The sequence below is a fragment of the Prionailurus viverrinus genome, chromosome B2 (assembly GCF_022837055.1).
Source record: "Prionailurus viverrinus isolate Anna chromosome B2, UM_Priviv_1.0, whole genome shotgun sequence".
Lineage (NCBI taxonomy): Eukaryota > Metazoa > Chordata > Mammalia > Carnivora > Felidae > Prionailurus > Prionailurus viverrinus.
The window spans coordinates 4,890,647-4,907,396 of NC_062565.1; the positions used below are offsets into that span (position 1 = coordinate 4,890,647).

Consider the following 16,750-nt stretch of genomic DNA (forward strand, 5'->3'; position numbering starts at 1 on the left):
AGGACCGCCCTCCCTGCCCGCGCACGTGGCGAGGTGGGGACGGAGCCACGTGGGACCCGTGGAAGACACTCTCCGCAGCGCGCGGCTGACATTCCAGGCGCTGGAAAGGAGTTGTCAGCTTCTCGCTGCAAGACCCTGCGCGCAGACCCTGTAGTTAGAAGTGAAGCACAGTGAGGTGAAACGGGGATCGTCCCCGACCTCCCATCACACTTCCCTTTTCCTCCCTCATTCCGCCCCCGCCTCCGCCAACTCTCAGCCCGCTGGCTCAGCTCAGACTCGCCGCCAGACCTATCGCGGGGGCCGACCGAGACCCCGGAAGAGGGACTCCATCCGGGTGCTTTGTGCGGGCGAGGGAAGGGCGTGGCTTTATGACGACAGTGAGCGGGTGGGGCGAGGAGCCAACTCAGGAGCTGGGACAGCCAGACGGAGGGGGCGGCGGGAGTATGGGTTGCAACTTGCCACGCCCCATGGAAACTCCATGCTGCTCTGGAGGGGAGTCTCTATTCTCAAACTCTCCTTGGAGGCGGGAATGTCAACTAAGAAGTTTAATTTCAAAGACTCATCCTTTGGAAAGCTTCTTCATACTCTCTTCTGCTGCTCTTCTTTCCTCTCTGCTTGATAACCACGGGACACTCTCCGCCTCCAGCCTTCCCTCCCCCTCTCGCTCTGTGCAGATGGTGGCGGCCCGCGCGGTGCGCAGCCGCAGAGAGTTCTGGGCGGCGCCGGCGAGGGGCGTGTGACGCAGCGGCCGTCGCTGCCATTTTAAGTTGTTTGTTCTCGCTCCCCTCCTCAAACGCGATTCTGCCCCGGACCCGGGAGGCGCCCGAGGCCGCCGCCGTTTCCGCAGCCTGCGGTTGGGGGGGAAACGAGGCTGTGCCACCGCGGACTCTCACCCTCCGCTTCGGCTTTGCCCCCTCCGGGTCTCCTCGACCTTCCTTCCTGAGAGCCGGAACCCGACCGTGGGGGAAGAAAGACTCGAGAGCAGATGCTTGAACTGAAATAACTTTATTTTGGGGGGTTTGCTTCGCTGACAGACCCCGTAGCGCAGGGCTCCCCTCCCCTTCCTCCCCTCCCCCTCCGCCGCCAGTACCAATCCCACCCCTCTTTCTCCTCGTTACTTCTCCTCCTTTCTCTCGGTCTCTCTCTCTCTCCTCTCTTTCTCTCTCTTTCTCTCTCTCGCCGCCGCCGCCTCCGCGTCCTTCCGTCCGCCGCCGCCCGGGGCGCCGAGCCAGACTATGGGTCCCAGGTGGGGGCTGAGCGGCGGCAGCAGCGCGGGCGGCCCGGTCACAGTGCGCACTGCAGCGGGGATGGAGGGGCTCAGTTGGCTGGTGGTTTTCTCTTGACATGGCTCCTGCCCGTGCTGCGAGCAGCGCCCCCGCCGCCGCCTCCTCTTCTGCCGCCGCCACCGCTCCGCCCGCAGGCTGCGGCTAGAGGGCCCGAACCCCGCCCGAGCGTCGGTCAGTGAGTCCCGGTCTGCGCGGGGACAGGGAGGCCATTTCCCCGTCACCCGCCCCCGTCCCAGCTGCCTCGGTTCCACCCCTCTGCCCCCTCGGGAAACCAACTAATGACCCCACCCTAAACTAGCCAAACTCGGGAAACATGGTCTGTTCAACGTGAGAGAGAGCGAGCGAGCTTAATCCGGAATCCGGGAACTTCAGGGCCTTTTTTTTTTTTTTTTTTTTCCGGGGGGGGGGTGGGCTGGGCGTACTTTAAAAAGTAATTCATATTAACACAACTATTTTCTTTTTTTCCCACTGATCCATCCCATTTTCCCTCTCCCGCCTCCTCTACCCGGGCGGGAATTGTTTCCACGATGAAATGAGTGAAAACCCGAGTGATCCTGTGTCTCCCGTGGTGCGAGTGAGTCGCTGCCGCTGAAGGCAAAGGGTGGGGGTGGGACCTGGGGGGTGGAAGGCAGGTGGTCCCTGGGCGCTGCCTGGGATCTGTCTGGGAGAAGAGCCCACCGCCTTTGCCTCAGCAATGCTCGCAAGAAGATAAGTCGCACTCCCCACGATCTTGAACGGGGCCAGATTCCTAGGGAAGGCTCCCTTGGGGAATGTAGGACTCATTGCAGGGCTGGGGGTGTTGGGATCCCGGGCATTAACCAGGTCCAGCCACAGAGCCGGAATAACTGTTATATCGTGTCATATACCCCCTTTCTCTCTGCCATCATGATTTTCCATGGCAGCAGCATTAGCAGTCGCCTGAGGGTGAAAATGTGGGTGATGGGGAAGTTGGTAATGACTCCGCTGTTTCTTCTCATGGCTCCTTTGGGCAACACCTGTCCGCCCCCGGTATACACTGTAGTTGATTGCAGGGAAACCCTGTACCTCTCCCCTTCCTTCTCTACCGATTTTGCACTTTTCTCTTTGCTCACCACCAAGTGTAATCAATAACAAGCACTGGCAATACATAGCAATAGTGAAATCTGGAATAACTTAAGAATTGATTAGGTACTGCAGCCATGGATCTGGCTGGGTAAAACCCAATTGGATATTTCGGTTTCCTTCACCTACCCTGTTTTGGTGTTTGGGGGGGGGGTTGGGTTTTTCTTTCCCCCCCCTTTATAATTTTTTTGTTTTGGTATTTGGAAAGCAGGGATCATTACACTCCCCCCCCCCCCCCCCCCCGCCCCGTTCCTTATCATAATCCCTTCTCTAAAGAGGGGGAAAAATCCGGATGGATTTGAAGGATTGGACTGGTGTCAGCTGTGTTTTATTGCACACCTAAATCCTGATAATAGGCTTTTCATTTCCCCCCAAAGCCTTTATTTTGGCATTTAAGCCAAATGCGTTTTCCAAAAAGTTAGTTCCAAGTATTTTCTCCTCTCTGTCTTTCCTTCCTCCCCTTCCTCTTTCCCCATAACCCCAAACGTTATTGTCCAAACATGACTGGACAGCAGCTTTTGTTTCTTGACCCTGTAATATGACAGTCTGCTAATATTGCCAGAAGGTGCAGTTTTTGGGTTACAGTCGTGATTTTAGCTATTCAATCATATTAGCAGGAAAAAAAAATGACTTGTTTCTGTTGTACTTGAGTCTTAAGAAAAAGTGCCCATAGTTTAGTGACAATTTCCAAAGGCTTTAGTACCACCTGTATTTCAAAATGGGGGACCCAAACTCCCGGAAGAAACAAGCTCTGAACAGACTACGTGCTCAGCTTAGAAAGAAAAAAGAATCTCTAGCTGACCAGTTTGACTTCAAGATGTATATTGCCTTTGTATTCAAGGAGAAGGTAATTTAAAATTCTTAATGTGAATTAGCACAAGTGATTTTTGTAAGTGTATATTAAGTTATTTGTTACCCTTAAATACGTGCGTGTTAGGTTAAAGAGTGGTTGACAGAAGTCTACGTATGTGCTTTCACTTTGACCCTTATGGGGAATTCTCTGCTCGAGCTGGTGCCATGCCGGGTAACTCCCCGTGGAAGGCTGGAGGACTTGTTGGTTTGGAAATACTCTAAAGCTTAGTAGGGTCTATTTTTAGTTAACCTGGGGGGAGCAACGTTGTAAAACTCGCATTTCTGTTTTACAATAAATTACATTTATGTAGAGTTACATGGAGAATATTATTAATTGAAGGATTGTCTATAAAGCAGGACGTTTGAAAGTGGTAAATTAGAATCAAGATGTTTATGTGCTGAAACTAGTCTGTTCAACTTCTTGCTAAAGATACCTTTTCTCTTGGTACATTTAATGGATTACAATACACTTTAATTTTTAGGAACAACTAAATACTGTTAATGGTTAATTTGTGTTTAGAAGTGCAATTTATTAAAATTCAAAAGGACCTAAAGACATTGAAATTTCGAGGAGGGGGTGGTGAACGGAATCAGAATTAACTACACGGTTAAATAGCAAACAACTGAGTTGTGAGTAGTCAAAGAGAACATTATAAAAGCAGTATTTATTTTTTTTGCAACTTAAAATGGCCAGTTTCTTCAATGATCTGTTTGACATGAGATTAGGTTATGAGTATAAGGAACTACTGCTTTAATTGTTGCACCGAAGTTGTGAGCTAATTTCAGACCAGAAATAGATTCTTAGTGTGGCATCTATTTAATATTTGGAAGTTTCCTGGGTATTTACCCCACTCTTAACTCTTGAAGAGTATTTGTACAGGCAAACCGTGGTTTTATTGCTCTTCACTTTACTGTGCTTCGTGGGTATTTTGGTTTGCGGCAACCCTGGATTGAGTAAGTCTGTCAGCGCCATTTTCCAACAGCATCTATGCACTTCATGCCTCTGTGTCACATTTGGGTAATTCTAGAAATACTTTAGGCTTTCTTTTAATCAATGTATTTGTTATGGTGATCTACAATCAGTTATTACTACTTGCTGAAAGCTCGGAGGATCGTTAACATTTTTTAGCAATATTTTTCAATTGAGATATGTACATTATTTTTTTTAAGACCTAATGCTTCTTGCACACTTAATAGACTACAGTGTAGTGTAAACATAATTTTTATACGCCCTGGGAAACCAAAAAATTAATTTGACATGCTTTATTGTGGTATTAGCTTTATAGCTGTGGTCAGGAACTGAACCCACGATATCTCCAAGGTATGCCTGTATTTAAGGATGCTTTTGGCTGCTGGAGTATATAGCATTGCAAAGTGATTTCAGAGTGGTGGTTTTGAAGTGATTATCCCAAGATTGGGTAGTACCAGGGATTGACTTTTCCATTTTGTCTTTTTGTTGATGTGTTGACTGCAGAATTGAGAAGATCAGATTTTAATTGAAGGTATTATAAGTTCAGTAGAACTAAATCCAAGACATACTTGGTGAGGTTCTTTTAATATAGAAGATGCCCTGAGTTGTACCATCTAGTTCTTTAACACCATGAAAACCCGTTTTTACTCTGAATGGACAGTGCCCAGGCAATTGTCCTGAGTAGTTCATGAATTTTATAACCTAAATTGATGAGTGCTTGGTTACAAGTAAATTTGAAACTCAGTTTGGTCGTCTTTTAATTTTTTTTCTTGTTTCGTATATTGACACTTTTATGTAATACGTAAAAGTGGTAATGATACTTGACTCTTTTAAGGAGTTAAAAAATGGTAGTTTGTACAGCTTTGTTTTTAAACTGTTGAGATTTTAATTTAACTGTGTAGAATCAGTTAGATGAAAGTACATCAAGAGTAAATCACTTTTTTTTTTTTTTTTTTTTTAGCATTAGGTGTGTCTAGTGTTTATCTCTCACCATGTTTAAGAAATATTACTGTTTAAAATAAGTTACCTGTTCTGGATACTGTAAGAGCGTGCAGTAAAACATTCTTATTATAGCCTGTTTGTGTGTGGTAGGGGTAACGGGAGTGATGGGGGTTGGAGGGAGAACAGAAGGAACCACCTATTTGAAAATCTGGCATTTCATTATAAAAAATCACTTCAGTTAATACTAGAATAAGGATACATGACATTGTAACATGAACTGGGTGTTAAAAGACAATGTGCTACTATTGGTGGGTTAATACACTTTGTTTTTTCCTTGTAGAAGAAAAAATCAGCACTTTTTGAAGTGTCTGAGGTTATACCAGTTATGACAAATAATTACGAAGAAAATATCCTGAAAGGTGTGCGAGATTCTAGCTATTCCTTGGAAAGTTCCATAGAGCTTTTACAGAAGGATGTGGTACAGCTCCATGCTCCTCGATACCAGTCTATGAGAAGGGTAAGTTCTGTTTGTCAGTCCTGATTTGGTAAGTTTTTATAAGTTAAACTTACATTTTTTTCCCCCTTAGAATGAAGTTGACTTCAAATAAAACATGGATGACTTTTTGCGTGTGGTGTTATGCTGATAGTGGTGTGTATTGTTGCCGTGAATAATGTTTTATGTTACTGTTTATTGGATTTTCTTTTTTGGGGAGAGAACTGACGTGCTCCTTATAAGTTAAAGTAGAAGGAATTACTGCTGTCAATCTTCTAAATTTCTGCAACTCTTTGGAAGTTAGTATGAACATATTTGAACAGGAGATCCCCACAATTAGTGGCGTGGGGGAAGGTTAGAAAGAACCATGTACTGGTCTGAAAGGTTTACTGGCCTTTGAAAATTAATACGCTGGACTATGATAATAAGGAACAAGAATGGAGAAAATAGTTTTGTGTAAGTATATAATAAAAATACCAAGACAGCTTTGCTTATATATGAACTAGGTTCTGCTTTTGAAGAATGGAAATAAAAAATACTGGGACTTAACCAGAAAAATCAGCCTGAGTTGGAGTTTTCACCATGTGCTGATTAATCTAGGTCTTGATATGAGCAACATTGGACTGAGTATGTGGACTCTACAAGATAAAGATTAGAAGTAGGCCATGGGCTAGTCAGATTGGGTACTGTTCTATTCCTCTTACCTCTTAAAACATAAAATGATGCTTCACGCACCTTCTGTACTTGTGAAATGTTTCTGTAATCAAACCTGTAATTGGTGACATTCATTGCTTGTTATAACTTTGTTTCTTTGAAAGTAATTTTTTTTTTTTGGTCATTTTATAGGATGTAATTGGCTGTACTCAGGAGATGGATTTCATTCTTTGGCCTCGGAATGATATTGAAAAAATTGTCTGTCTCCTGTTTTCTAGGTGGAAGGAATCTGATGAGCCTTTTAGGCCTGTTCAGGTATTTTATTCTAAGTGTGGTGTGTACTTAAGTGAGTAAATAGGGCCTAACTTAAATTTTTTGAGAATAGGCGTTCTAATCAGTTTTAACTCATGAGTTGCTCTCGTCTGTTTGGATATTGTGATGCAAGAGGAGAAAGCATTTGGGTGACAGAATCTCTTGAGAATGAGAGGTGGTCCTAACTACTCCAGTGTGTCTTTGAAATAACAGCTAGAGAAAATCTTTGAGGATAGATTTACAGAGGGGCCCATGAATGAACTCAGGTGATCGCTCCTCTGAAATTGTACTCCCAAAATAGTATACCTAACCATCTGGTTCTCAAAGGAGTCTGATATAAGAAATCCTTTTCTAAAAGTAGATTTGTGTATAAAACTATACAAGAGAGGAGTAAATCTGGTAGTGGTGGTGAAGTAATCTTCCTGGACATCCCTGCCAACTTTTGACTTGTCATTTGATGTACTAGTTTCTAGTGTTGAAGAGCATTTGCCCTTGAGGCAGTGATCCTAATTTTATGTATGGTAGCTTTATATGCATAGGAGAAAGTAAAGTAATCTCCCCTGAAATACCAACATGGTTACTGCTAGGTCAGGTATGGCCAAGTTTTATTCTACCTATATGTAAATGTCATAAATACATCAATCATACTTATATCTATAATAAAAATAGCGAAAATTATGATTGAAAAAATTTTGCATTTATCCATTACTATGAAGTATCTTTATGGTGCTTTTGTGTATGAACAAATTGGTATACTCCCCCTGTCCCCATGGTAATGTTCTGCACAACAGCTCAAATTATCGTTCTTTTTCTAAGATTCATTTGACAGAAATAAGTTCTAAAGTTAACATATAGCCCTAAATGTGGGTAAAAGTATTGCGTATTCATGTTTTCCTTTAATGGATGATACTAACTCACGTGAATGTGCTGGAGAATAGAAGTTTAATGTGGCAAGCAGGAAGACCAGGAATGATGGGGCGTGTTTGTAGTTATCAGAGCATGTCTTACGCATCAGCTGTAACTGCTGTCCAGAAGCACTGGAAGGATTTTTTTTTTTCATTCAGAATTTTTCACTGGGAAACTGGTTCACTTCTCCCTGTATTTTTAAAAATTTCCAATTCTCTTCTCTTTCCCTCTGAGACCTTATTTGGGATAGTTGTGTTAAAATAGTCTTGTCTCAAGTCAAGCACTACTTTTTCAAATAATGGTGTTTGAGAGTTGTGCTAGGCTGTCTCCTGAATATATACATTTAATCTTCATCCTTACAATAACGATGCAGACAGGAGCCTCCTTTTGCCAAGGAAGACGCCGAGGCAGTTGCGGATTAGCTAAACAGCCCAAGGTCATGCAGTTAAGTGGCAGTCAAGACGTAATTCCTGTAAAGCTTATGCTCAGAATTTGCTACTCTGTACTGTGGGAAGTGCCCTGTATTATAAAAACCTAATATTATGGACTGAGTGTAAGCACTATATAGGGTAGAGGTGGACTGAGTATAAGCACTATATAGGACAGAGGTAAGTTTAGAGTTCAGCTTTAGGAAACAAGTTAATAGTGTAAAGATGAACTTACTTCCCTTGTAATTTAAAATAATTAGTATCCTGAATGAGAGGTCATAAATATAAATAATTTCGTTCTTGAGGTAAATGAAAGAAGGAAGGATAAACTTCAATTTGAAAACTTTCTTTTGTTTTTTTTGATTCTTTGACTCTTGAAGCACTTTAACTTTTTTTTTTAACTTTTTTTTTTTTTTTTTGAGACCAGGCGTCAGTGGGGGAGGGGCAGAGAGCGAGGGAGTTACAGATTCTGAAGCAGGCTCCAGGCTCCAAGCTGTCAGCAGAGCCAGATGCAGGGCTCAAACTCACGGACTGCGAGATCATGACCTGACCTGAGCCAAAGTTAGACACCCAACTGACTGAGCCACCCAGGCGCCCCTTGAAGCACTTTAAAGTTTGAATAGTAATGAGATTTAGTAGGAACCAGAGTAAAGGTTGTTTTTCAATAACAAGTTCCTACTATATTCAAAGTACTAGGAGGTACACTTTAAAATCTCTCTTCTTTCCTCTTTATCCCTAAATGCTCTTGCTGCGTTAGTTCTTCATCACACTGTTCAAATATTTTGTTACTTCTCGGCATTGCTTTCATGCTGCTTATTAGGGTTTTCTTTTTTGGTGGGGACTATTCCTTCCTTCCCAAATCTTTATGTATTCAATAGGATAGAATTGAAATGCCACAGAAACATAGAACCCCTTTTCAGTCTCACTGAAATCTCTTTTCAGTGTGATGTTCTACTGGCCTCTTCTAGTCTCTCCCTGGTATTTGCCATACTGGAATACTTGAAGCTTTCTTACTTGAACAGTTTTTTGTTTTTTTTTAAGTTTTTTAATAATTGTTTATTTTTGAGAGAGAGAGGCAGAGTGCAAGCAGGGAGGGCAGAAAGAGAGAGGGAGACACAGAATCCGAAGCAGCCTCCAGGCTCTGAGCTGTCAGCACAGAGCCCGATGCGGAGCTCAAAGTCACGAGCCGTGAGATCATGACCTGAGCCCAAGTTGGATGCACAACTGACTGAGCCAGCCGGGTGCCCCACTTGCTTGAATAGTGTTTTAATTTTGACACATTTGTGCTTAATGTTGGCCCTGTTTCCTGGAATGGCATTTTCCAAATTACCTTTTCTTAGCGCTTTCCCGGGGAAAATTACTGTCCTCTTTCAAGGCCCAATCCACAATCATTTGCTAATACTGCCTACAGCGCCCGCTGTGGTAATTATTTCTCCCTTCTTCACGTAGCACTCTGAAGATAGGAACTCAGTTTAGGATTTTACAGATAACCTCAGCTTATTCTAGGAAAGATTTGAAGCAAGTTAGGTTTTATATTTGCATGTGCGTGTCCTTTTGAGCCGTGTCAGAGCCTTAGTAGCCTTATTTTCATATTCATAAATATTTGAATTTGTGCAGAGATACAGTCGAATATCCTTTTTCCATGCAATTGTGGGAGTAGCATATCATTTTATGTTATGGCTTATAAGAGAAGCTAGGCAGTCAAATTCTAGATCGCAGGAACTGGTTTTTCCTTGTCAGTGTTTCTTGCTGTCTTGACATAAGAAGATAAAAGTTGAGTCAAATGGACTAATAACAGTCTTTCTTAAAATAATTGAACATTATATATAAATAAAGAGATCTTTAAGGTTTCTCTGCTTTTTGAATTTTCCATTAGCTTGGTTGTTTCACCCAGCACTTAGTGTCTCCACGGACGTTTTGTGGGAGGATGGAGTTGATTTTCCTCATGTTAAAAGAGTAAAAGGATGTTCTGATTTGAGAATACTTCTTCCTAACTTAAAGTTTTTTTTAATCTGAAAAACCCCACATGAAAACATCTTTAAAATTTTGATTTGATAACATCCTCAAGTCCATCTATGTTAGGACTGGATACCTTTCAGGTGTGGGCTTTATGTATCATTTAATCCCCTTAACTGTCCTGATGGGTTAGAACCTGAGATGAAACTGAAGTTTAGAAAAGTTAGGGGATATGTACAAGGTCACGTAAATAGTGACATGTACTGCTGAGATTGGAATACATCTCTTCGTAAAAGCTGTCTGTAGTGTGTTCTTTATAATAAAAAGGAGGGAGGTGTCATTCGGCTTATTTAAGCATTACATTGGGGGACACCAAATATGTTGGAAGTCTTGAGCCATGTAGGTTTGAAAATCTAGTTTTATAGAATTTGGCCTAAAATCATTGAGAATGAGGATCTAGTCACCCTGATGCAGTGTTTTTCTTGAAGGTCGAATTCTGTAATGGAGTGCTGTTCACTAGAACTTTCTGTGATAAAGGCAATGCTATGTATCTCAACAGACTATTCAGAATGGTGGCCACTGGCCACATGTGATTATTGAATATTTGAGATGTGGCTAGTGTTAGCGAAGGACTGAATTTTAAAATGCATTTAATATGTTAAACTTGAGTAGGCACAGTTGGCCACCGCATTGGATGGCACAACTCGATGCCTGTGGATGCGGTAGATGTTTCAAGTACGGTAACGTCTTTGTACTTACATGTAAATGTGTTTCTTAATTAGGCCAAATTTGAGTTTCATCACGGTGACTATGAAAAACAGTTTCTGCATGTACTGAGCCGCAAGGACAAGACTGGAATTGTTGTCAACAATCCTAACCAGTCAGTGTTTCTCTTCATTGACAGACAGCACTTGCAGGTAAGCATTTTTTAATTTTAATTTTTTTTTCCCTGCCTGCCTGCCTTCCTTCCACTTAACTCCTCATTTAAAAAGCTTATTCATTAGGGGCGCCTGGGTGGCTCATTTGGTTAAGTGTCCAACTCTTGGTTTTGGCTCAGGTCATGATCTCACAGTTTTGTGAGTTTGAGCCATGTGGAGCCTGCTTGGGATTCTCTGTCTCCCTCTCTCTCTCTGCCCTTTCCCCAATCATGCTCTCTCTCAAAATAAATAAACTAAAAAAAAAAAAAAAAAAACTTGTTAGCAAAAGATTTTTTAAAAATGTTTATTTTTGAGAATGAGTGCAAGCAGGGTAGGGACAGAAGGAGAGGGGGACAGAGGATCCAAAGAAGTCTCTGCACTGATAGCAGAGAGCCTGATGTGGGGCTCGAACTCACAAACGGGGAGATCCAACTGAGCCACCCAGGCACCCAGCAAATTATTTTTCCATATGCGTTAATTAATTCTGTTTTGCCACTTAAAAACTGCATTATTTTTGAAGTTATTTAAAAATCAAAAGATACCCTGGGCCTCACCCTAGAATAGTGGTTCCCAAACTTTGCTGCATATTAGAACTGCCTGAGAGCTTTTAAAAGTCATGATTCTAGTAAACTCCAGTGAACTTAAAACAGCGTGGTTTTTTTGTTTTTAAATTTTAACATTTATTTTCGAGGGATAGAGACAGAGCATGAGTGGGGGAGGGGGAGACAGAGAGAGACAGAGTCCGAAGCAAGCTCCAGGCTCTGAGCTGTTTTGTTAGTACAGAGCCCAACGCGGGGCTTGAACTCACAAACTGCGAGACCATGACCTGAGCTGAAGTCAGAAGCTCAACCGACTGAGCCACCCAGGCACCCCAAAACAGTGTTTTAAGAAACCCTGCGGTAGAGCTTTTCTAAGTAAAGTACGGTCAACAGATCATAGCAGATTCTTAAATATGTGGACTCTCAGGCCCTACCCCAATCCTACTTGATCAGAATCTGTGTTTTGAAGAAAATCTTCAGGTGGTTAGTAACACAGATTATGTTTTGAGACGCTGTAGCCTTAGATCTTATAAATAAAAATCTGGAGGCTTCTTGGTGGCTCAGTCGGTTAAACGTCCGACTTCGGCTCAGGTCATGATCTCTCAGTTTGCGAGTTGGAGCCCCACATCGGGCTCTGTACTGACAGCTCTGAGCTGCTTGGGATTCTGTGTCTCCCTCTCTCTCTGCCTTTCCCCTGCTCACGCTCTGTCTCAAAAATAAAGATTATTTATTTTAAAAATCTGAAGGGATAAAATACATCTGTATTTAAAAGATCCAAATGTGTTTTAAATAAGCACTTTCAATTTAAGTGATGCAGGTATTCCAGATTCTTTTTTATTCTGTGGAACGTTCTTTATCTCATCAACCTAAACCTGAGTATCATCACTTAGAATTTATAACATGTTTTGTTATTAACCTTTAAAAATAGCATCGCTTTAATTACCATTCATTCAACAAATGAATGCCTACTACTGTGTGCCAGGTGCTGTGCAACAGTGAACCCATTAGACAGAAATTCTGTCATCAGGGACTCCCACTGCATGGTAGGGGAGGCCCAGCAGCAGAGAAGTACAGTATGCAACTCACGTGATGAGTGCTAAGAGAAGATGGTGCGGGGTACATAAGCCATTGGATCAGAATTCTTAAATGGTGTCACCAGAGAAGGCCTCACCGGGCAGGTGATTTAGAAGAGTATTTATGATACTAGTTATGCATTGTAGAACATTGTTTATTTTTACTAGAGAGTATGACAGTAAAAGCATGAAGGTGAATCCTACTGCTACCTTCAAGGAACTGAAGACTCCTTAGGAAGATTAGATGTTGACTTTGTATCTTGTAAGAACATTTTAAAACACATATGGTATTATAGGTACAAATAACTATGGGAAGAAAGTTAATTTCAGTGGAGGCATTTCATAAAACTAACAAAAAACATACGACTTGGGTGGGTTTTGGGGGTTTTCTTTTCTGTTTCATCTTTACCTTAGTTCTCCTATGGTGGATATTTTGAAGTTGCCTTAGTTTTCCTTTTTAATTACTTATAGTGTACTTTCATTTGAGTAACTTACTTAGATAATACTGGATAGCAGGCTGTTGACTTCTATTATGGAATCCACAATAGAGATTGGGAGAGTGTAAGCTGGGGAGAGGGCCAGAGGGAGAGCGAGAGAATCTTAAGCAGGTTTCACACTCAGCTCAGAACCCTACGCAGGGCTCAGTGTCACAACCCTGGGATCATGGCCTGAGCCGAAATCAAAAGTCAGTCACTCAACTGACTGAGCCACCCAGACACCCCGATTATCACGCAAATGTACAGATCAATAATACTATATAGAAATGGCTAGTGGCTTGAAGGAGTAACGTTGCTAGATAAGTAGGAAATCGTCTTCTGTTTTATATCAAAGTCAGATGTTTATGCTTTATGAAGCAAATAGCTTGAATCCTTTTAATGAAAAGAAAGTTGTAAGCTTGTCAGCTAAGTTCATGTTGTAGGTAGGGTGACCAGCAGTCTGTCTGTCTGTCTGGAATGCCCTGATTTTTGCATTGGAAGTCCCAAGTCCTAGGAACCTTAATTGTGGGCAGTGCGATGGCTGGTGTCAACCCTGACTGTAGATGCATCTGGTCTCTAGCGCTCTTAGGTGCATCTTTCACTCCGGTCATTACTGGTCTTCCTGACCCGGAGATGTGTTGCCATACCTGCCCTGTCAAGAGGATCGAGGGACCCACCAGGGTGGCCAACGCAGGGTGCGTTACTTACCGGCCTCAAGGAGCCGTACAGGCATGAGCTCACGTCATCCTCCCCACAGTCCTGGGAAACGTAGGTCTTCTTACTCCCATTTTAGAGGTGAGGAAATCAGGAAACGAAAGAACTTGATCACAGTCGTCTAGCAGAGATCGTATGTCCTTCATAATGCAAGATGTATGGAAAGAGCTAGACCAAATCATAATTTTGGAGGGGAATGTGGTAGAGAGGCACGTGCCTGGAGTCTGGGTTCTAATCCACATGCAGCCACTGACTGGCTATGAAATCTTGGACAGGTAACTTCTGTGAGTGTGTTTTTTTGTTAAATTGAATAAACGATATTCATAAGGTTGTTGTAGCATTTAAAGTGAAAAAATAGCACCTGGGTGGCTCAGTTGGTTAAGTGTCTGTTGGTTTTGGCTCAGGTCATGATCTCGTGGTTTCCTGAGTTCGATCCCCCCACGTCGGGCACTGTGCTGGCAGTGTGAAGCCTGCTTGGGATCCTCTCTCTCCCTCTCTCTCTCTCTGCCCCTCCTAACTCATGCTCGCTCTCTCTCAAAACACCTTAAGAAATTTTTTTAAAGTAAAAAAATATATGTGCATTATGTGGTTTATTTATATAGAGAGACTGCTTTTTTTAAAGGTGCTGAAGTGAAAAGAACTTTGAAGGCGGTGGTTCAAGGGTTTTAGATTCCGTCTTGCGTTTACTGGCAGTGGTGACCTGTGAAAGCACCTAGCACACTTGCCATAAGCTAGATGTTAAATGGTGACTTTTTTTTTTTTTAATGTTTTGTTTTTTGAGAGAGAGAGAGCTGGGGAGGGTCAGAGATGTTGGGGGTGGGGGGAGAGGATCCCAAGCAGGATCTGCATGGTCAGCACAGAGCCCGATGCAGGTTTTGAACTCACAAACCGGAGAGATCATGACCTGAACTGAAATTGAGAGTTGGACACTAAACTGACTGAGCCACCCAGGTGTCCCCAAGTAACTACTTTTTAAAAATAATACTTACAGTTTTATTTTTCTGGTAATACTTTTGCTTTCTTCCAGTCCTTTACCCCCGGTTATGCTTCAGTCTTTCTTTTTTCTATTTCATATCTTTGCCCTCACTTCTATGACACTTTTGTTGTCCTTGTATATACAGACATGACTTCAAACTTCTGTTAAGATGTGTCTCTATGGCCTTTAACCTTATTTTCCTTTAGCAAGTTGTCCAAGTTGACTTTTCTGACTTCAGTTTTTTGTTTGAATAAACTCTCTAAATGTTTGTTTAGTTTATAATCATGCTTATTCTTTCTGTATTTTATATGGCAAGGTTGTGTCTTCCTAACTAGACTGTGGTCCCTGTGGGTACAGACTGTAATCTGTTCCCTTGATCTGTGTGCTTTATTGCTGTGTGTAAGTGCTTGATAGAATTATGGGAGATTGACTTCATGTGACACTTGATGGGTTATGTAAAGGTCTTCTTTATTAAGATTAAAATGATTCCCCTTGCAGACTCCGAAAAACAAAGCTACAATCTTCAAGTTATGCAGCATCTGCCTCTACCTGCCGCAGGAACAGCTTACGCACTGGGCGGTTGGCACCATAGAGGACCACCTCCGTCCTTACATGCCGGAGTAGGGGCCTGACCAGCAGAGCGGAAAGGATCAGGGAGCGCAGCAGCATTTTGTTTCCTTGTTTTCTTACACTTTATTCTTTCAGAGTTTAAAGAAAATGGACTCATGCACAGAACACTATGCATTTTGAAATGTGTTCATCCTGGATTTTTTTTTTTTTAATTATTTGTGTCTCAGAACTTAAAAAAAATTAGGTGTCTTCTGCACGGACTGTGTGAAAGAAGATGCTTTGCATATTTGCTGCACTGCATCAGCATTCTGCTAAAAATGTGAAGTGAAAGGACAGTTGTACACTGAAATGCTTAAATGTATCTGAAAGCACAAGGTGATACTCTTTTTTGATGGTCTTTCCATTTATGCTGGTTTTTGCCTCTCTGACATCTGTCATCAGTATTTAGAGGGTGAGAAGGGAATGTAAAAGGTATACATAACATTGAGACAAACGGAATAGCTTTGCCGTAATCACCGTCGTTCCAGAGCACTGTCAGATTCATTCTAATGACCACAAGTGGTTGTTTAAAAAAAAAAAAAAAAAAAATACAACCACGGGGAAGAAATCTTTTAAGAAAAAAAAAAAGCATCTCATTGTAGGCATTCTTGCCTCATGTTTTACTGGGCCATGTTTGTTTCCTGGTACTCATAAATAAATGTATGTATTTTATTTCCAGATCTCTTTCCCCAAGTTGTTGTTATAAAAGAGTATTCTGCTGAATGTGGATACAGTTCTACACATTAAAGCAGATCTGGAGTCTGAAGTAGCTAACGCAGCTGTAAAACTGAGAAATCCATGCATAGCTGCAGAAATCATGATAGGGAGAGGACTTCCCTTTTTTGGTTTTTGTTTTTTGGTTTTAAAGAGAAGAGGTTTTTATTACAAAGAAAATGCAGTGAATTGTGCAGAAATACTGGTTTCTACACCATCCTAAAAGAAAACTTTAGGAGGGTTTCTTGGAATAGAAAAAAGTTACTAAAGTTGGCATCTTAAATTGTTAAAAAAAAAAAAAAAAAAAAAACAGAGTGTCAAAGCTCTAAAAGCAGAACTCATTTTGTGCAATGAACATAAGGAAAGACTACTGTATAGTTTTTTGTTTTTTCTTTTTAATGAAGAAAAGCTTTGCTTAAGGGTTGCATACTTTTATGGAGTAAATCTGAATGATCCTACTCCTTTGGAGTAAAACTTAGTGCTTACTGGTTTCCAAATGTATTTAGCTTCTGGTTGGAATTTGAAAAAAATGAAAACCTAAATAAAATAGGTGAAAGTTCCCTGACTATTCAGGTGAATACACAAAACTGAAGTGGTAACTTTTTTTTTTCCAAGTCGCTGGGTGGTGTTACTGATGACCTTGGGGGTTATGTTACAGTCCATAGCACACAGTAAACTCAGGACAAAAACCATTTGCGTTTGCAGTTTCAAGAATAGGAATCAAAGACATTTTGTAAGCTTTAACAGGTATCAGGTTGGCCTTGTTCCTTGCTTCATGGAAAAGAAAAATATTTTTTAAAGTAGGCTTCACACTGACCGGAGGCTTGGACTC

The 16,750-nt window shown here is 41.8% G+C and overlaps 1 protein-coding gene across 2 annotated transcripts; it reads left to right on the top strand.

Moving 5' to 3' along the window:
* The first annotated feature begins 765 nt into the window (after nucleotides 1-765).
* On the top strand, nucleotides 766-16,505 carry CB2H6orf62 (chromosome B2 C6orf62 homolog). 2 transcript variants are annotated; one of them, XM_047857886.1, is made up of 5 exons: nucleotides 766-1,860; nucleotides 5,492-5,668; nucleotides 6,491-6,613; nucleotides 10,683-10,817; nucleotides 15,094-16,505. In XM_047857886.1, exons 1-5 carry the CDS (start codon nucleotides 1,819-1,821, stop codon nucleotides 15,217-15,219), a joined length of 603 nt encoding a protein of 200 aa, XP_047713842.1. In that variant the 5' UTR covers nucleotides 766-1,818; the 3' UTR covers nucleotides 15,220-16,505. The 2 variants fall into 2 exon arrangements, with proteins under 2 accessions (XP_047713842.1, XP_047713841.1); XM_047857885.1 differs by lacking the exon at nucleotides 766-1,860 and adding an exon at nucleotides 1,877-3,234.
* Nucleotides 16,506-16,750: the final 245 nt, after the last annotated feature.

Bases quoted from the DNA above. Each gene is read 5' to 3' on its own strand.
- CB2H6orf62 (XM_047857885.1), top strand. From the start codon at position 3,106: ATGGGGGACCCAAACTCCCGGAAGAAACAAGCTCTGAACAGACTACGT. The intron at 3,235-5,491 runs GTAATTTAAAAT...TTTTCCTTGTAG, and splicing joins CCTTTGTATTCAAGGAGAAG to AAGAAAAAATCAGCACTTTT. The intron at 10,818-15,093 runs GTAAGCATTTTT...TTCCCCTTGCAG, and splicing joins TTGACAGACAGCACTTGCAG to ACTCCGAAAAACAAAGCTAC.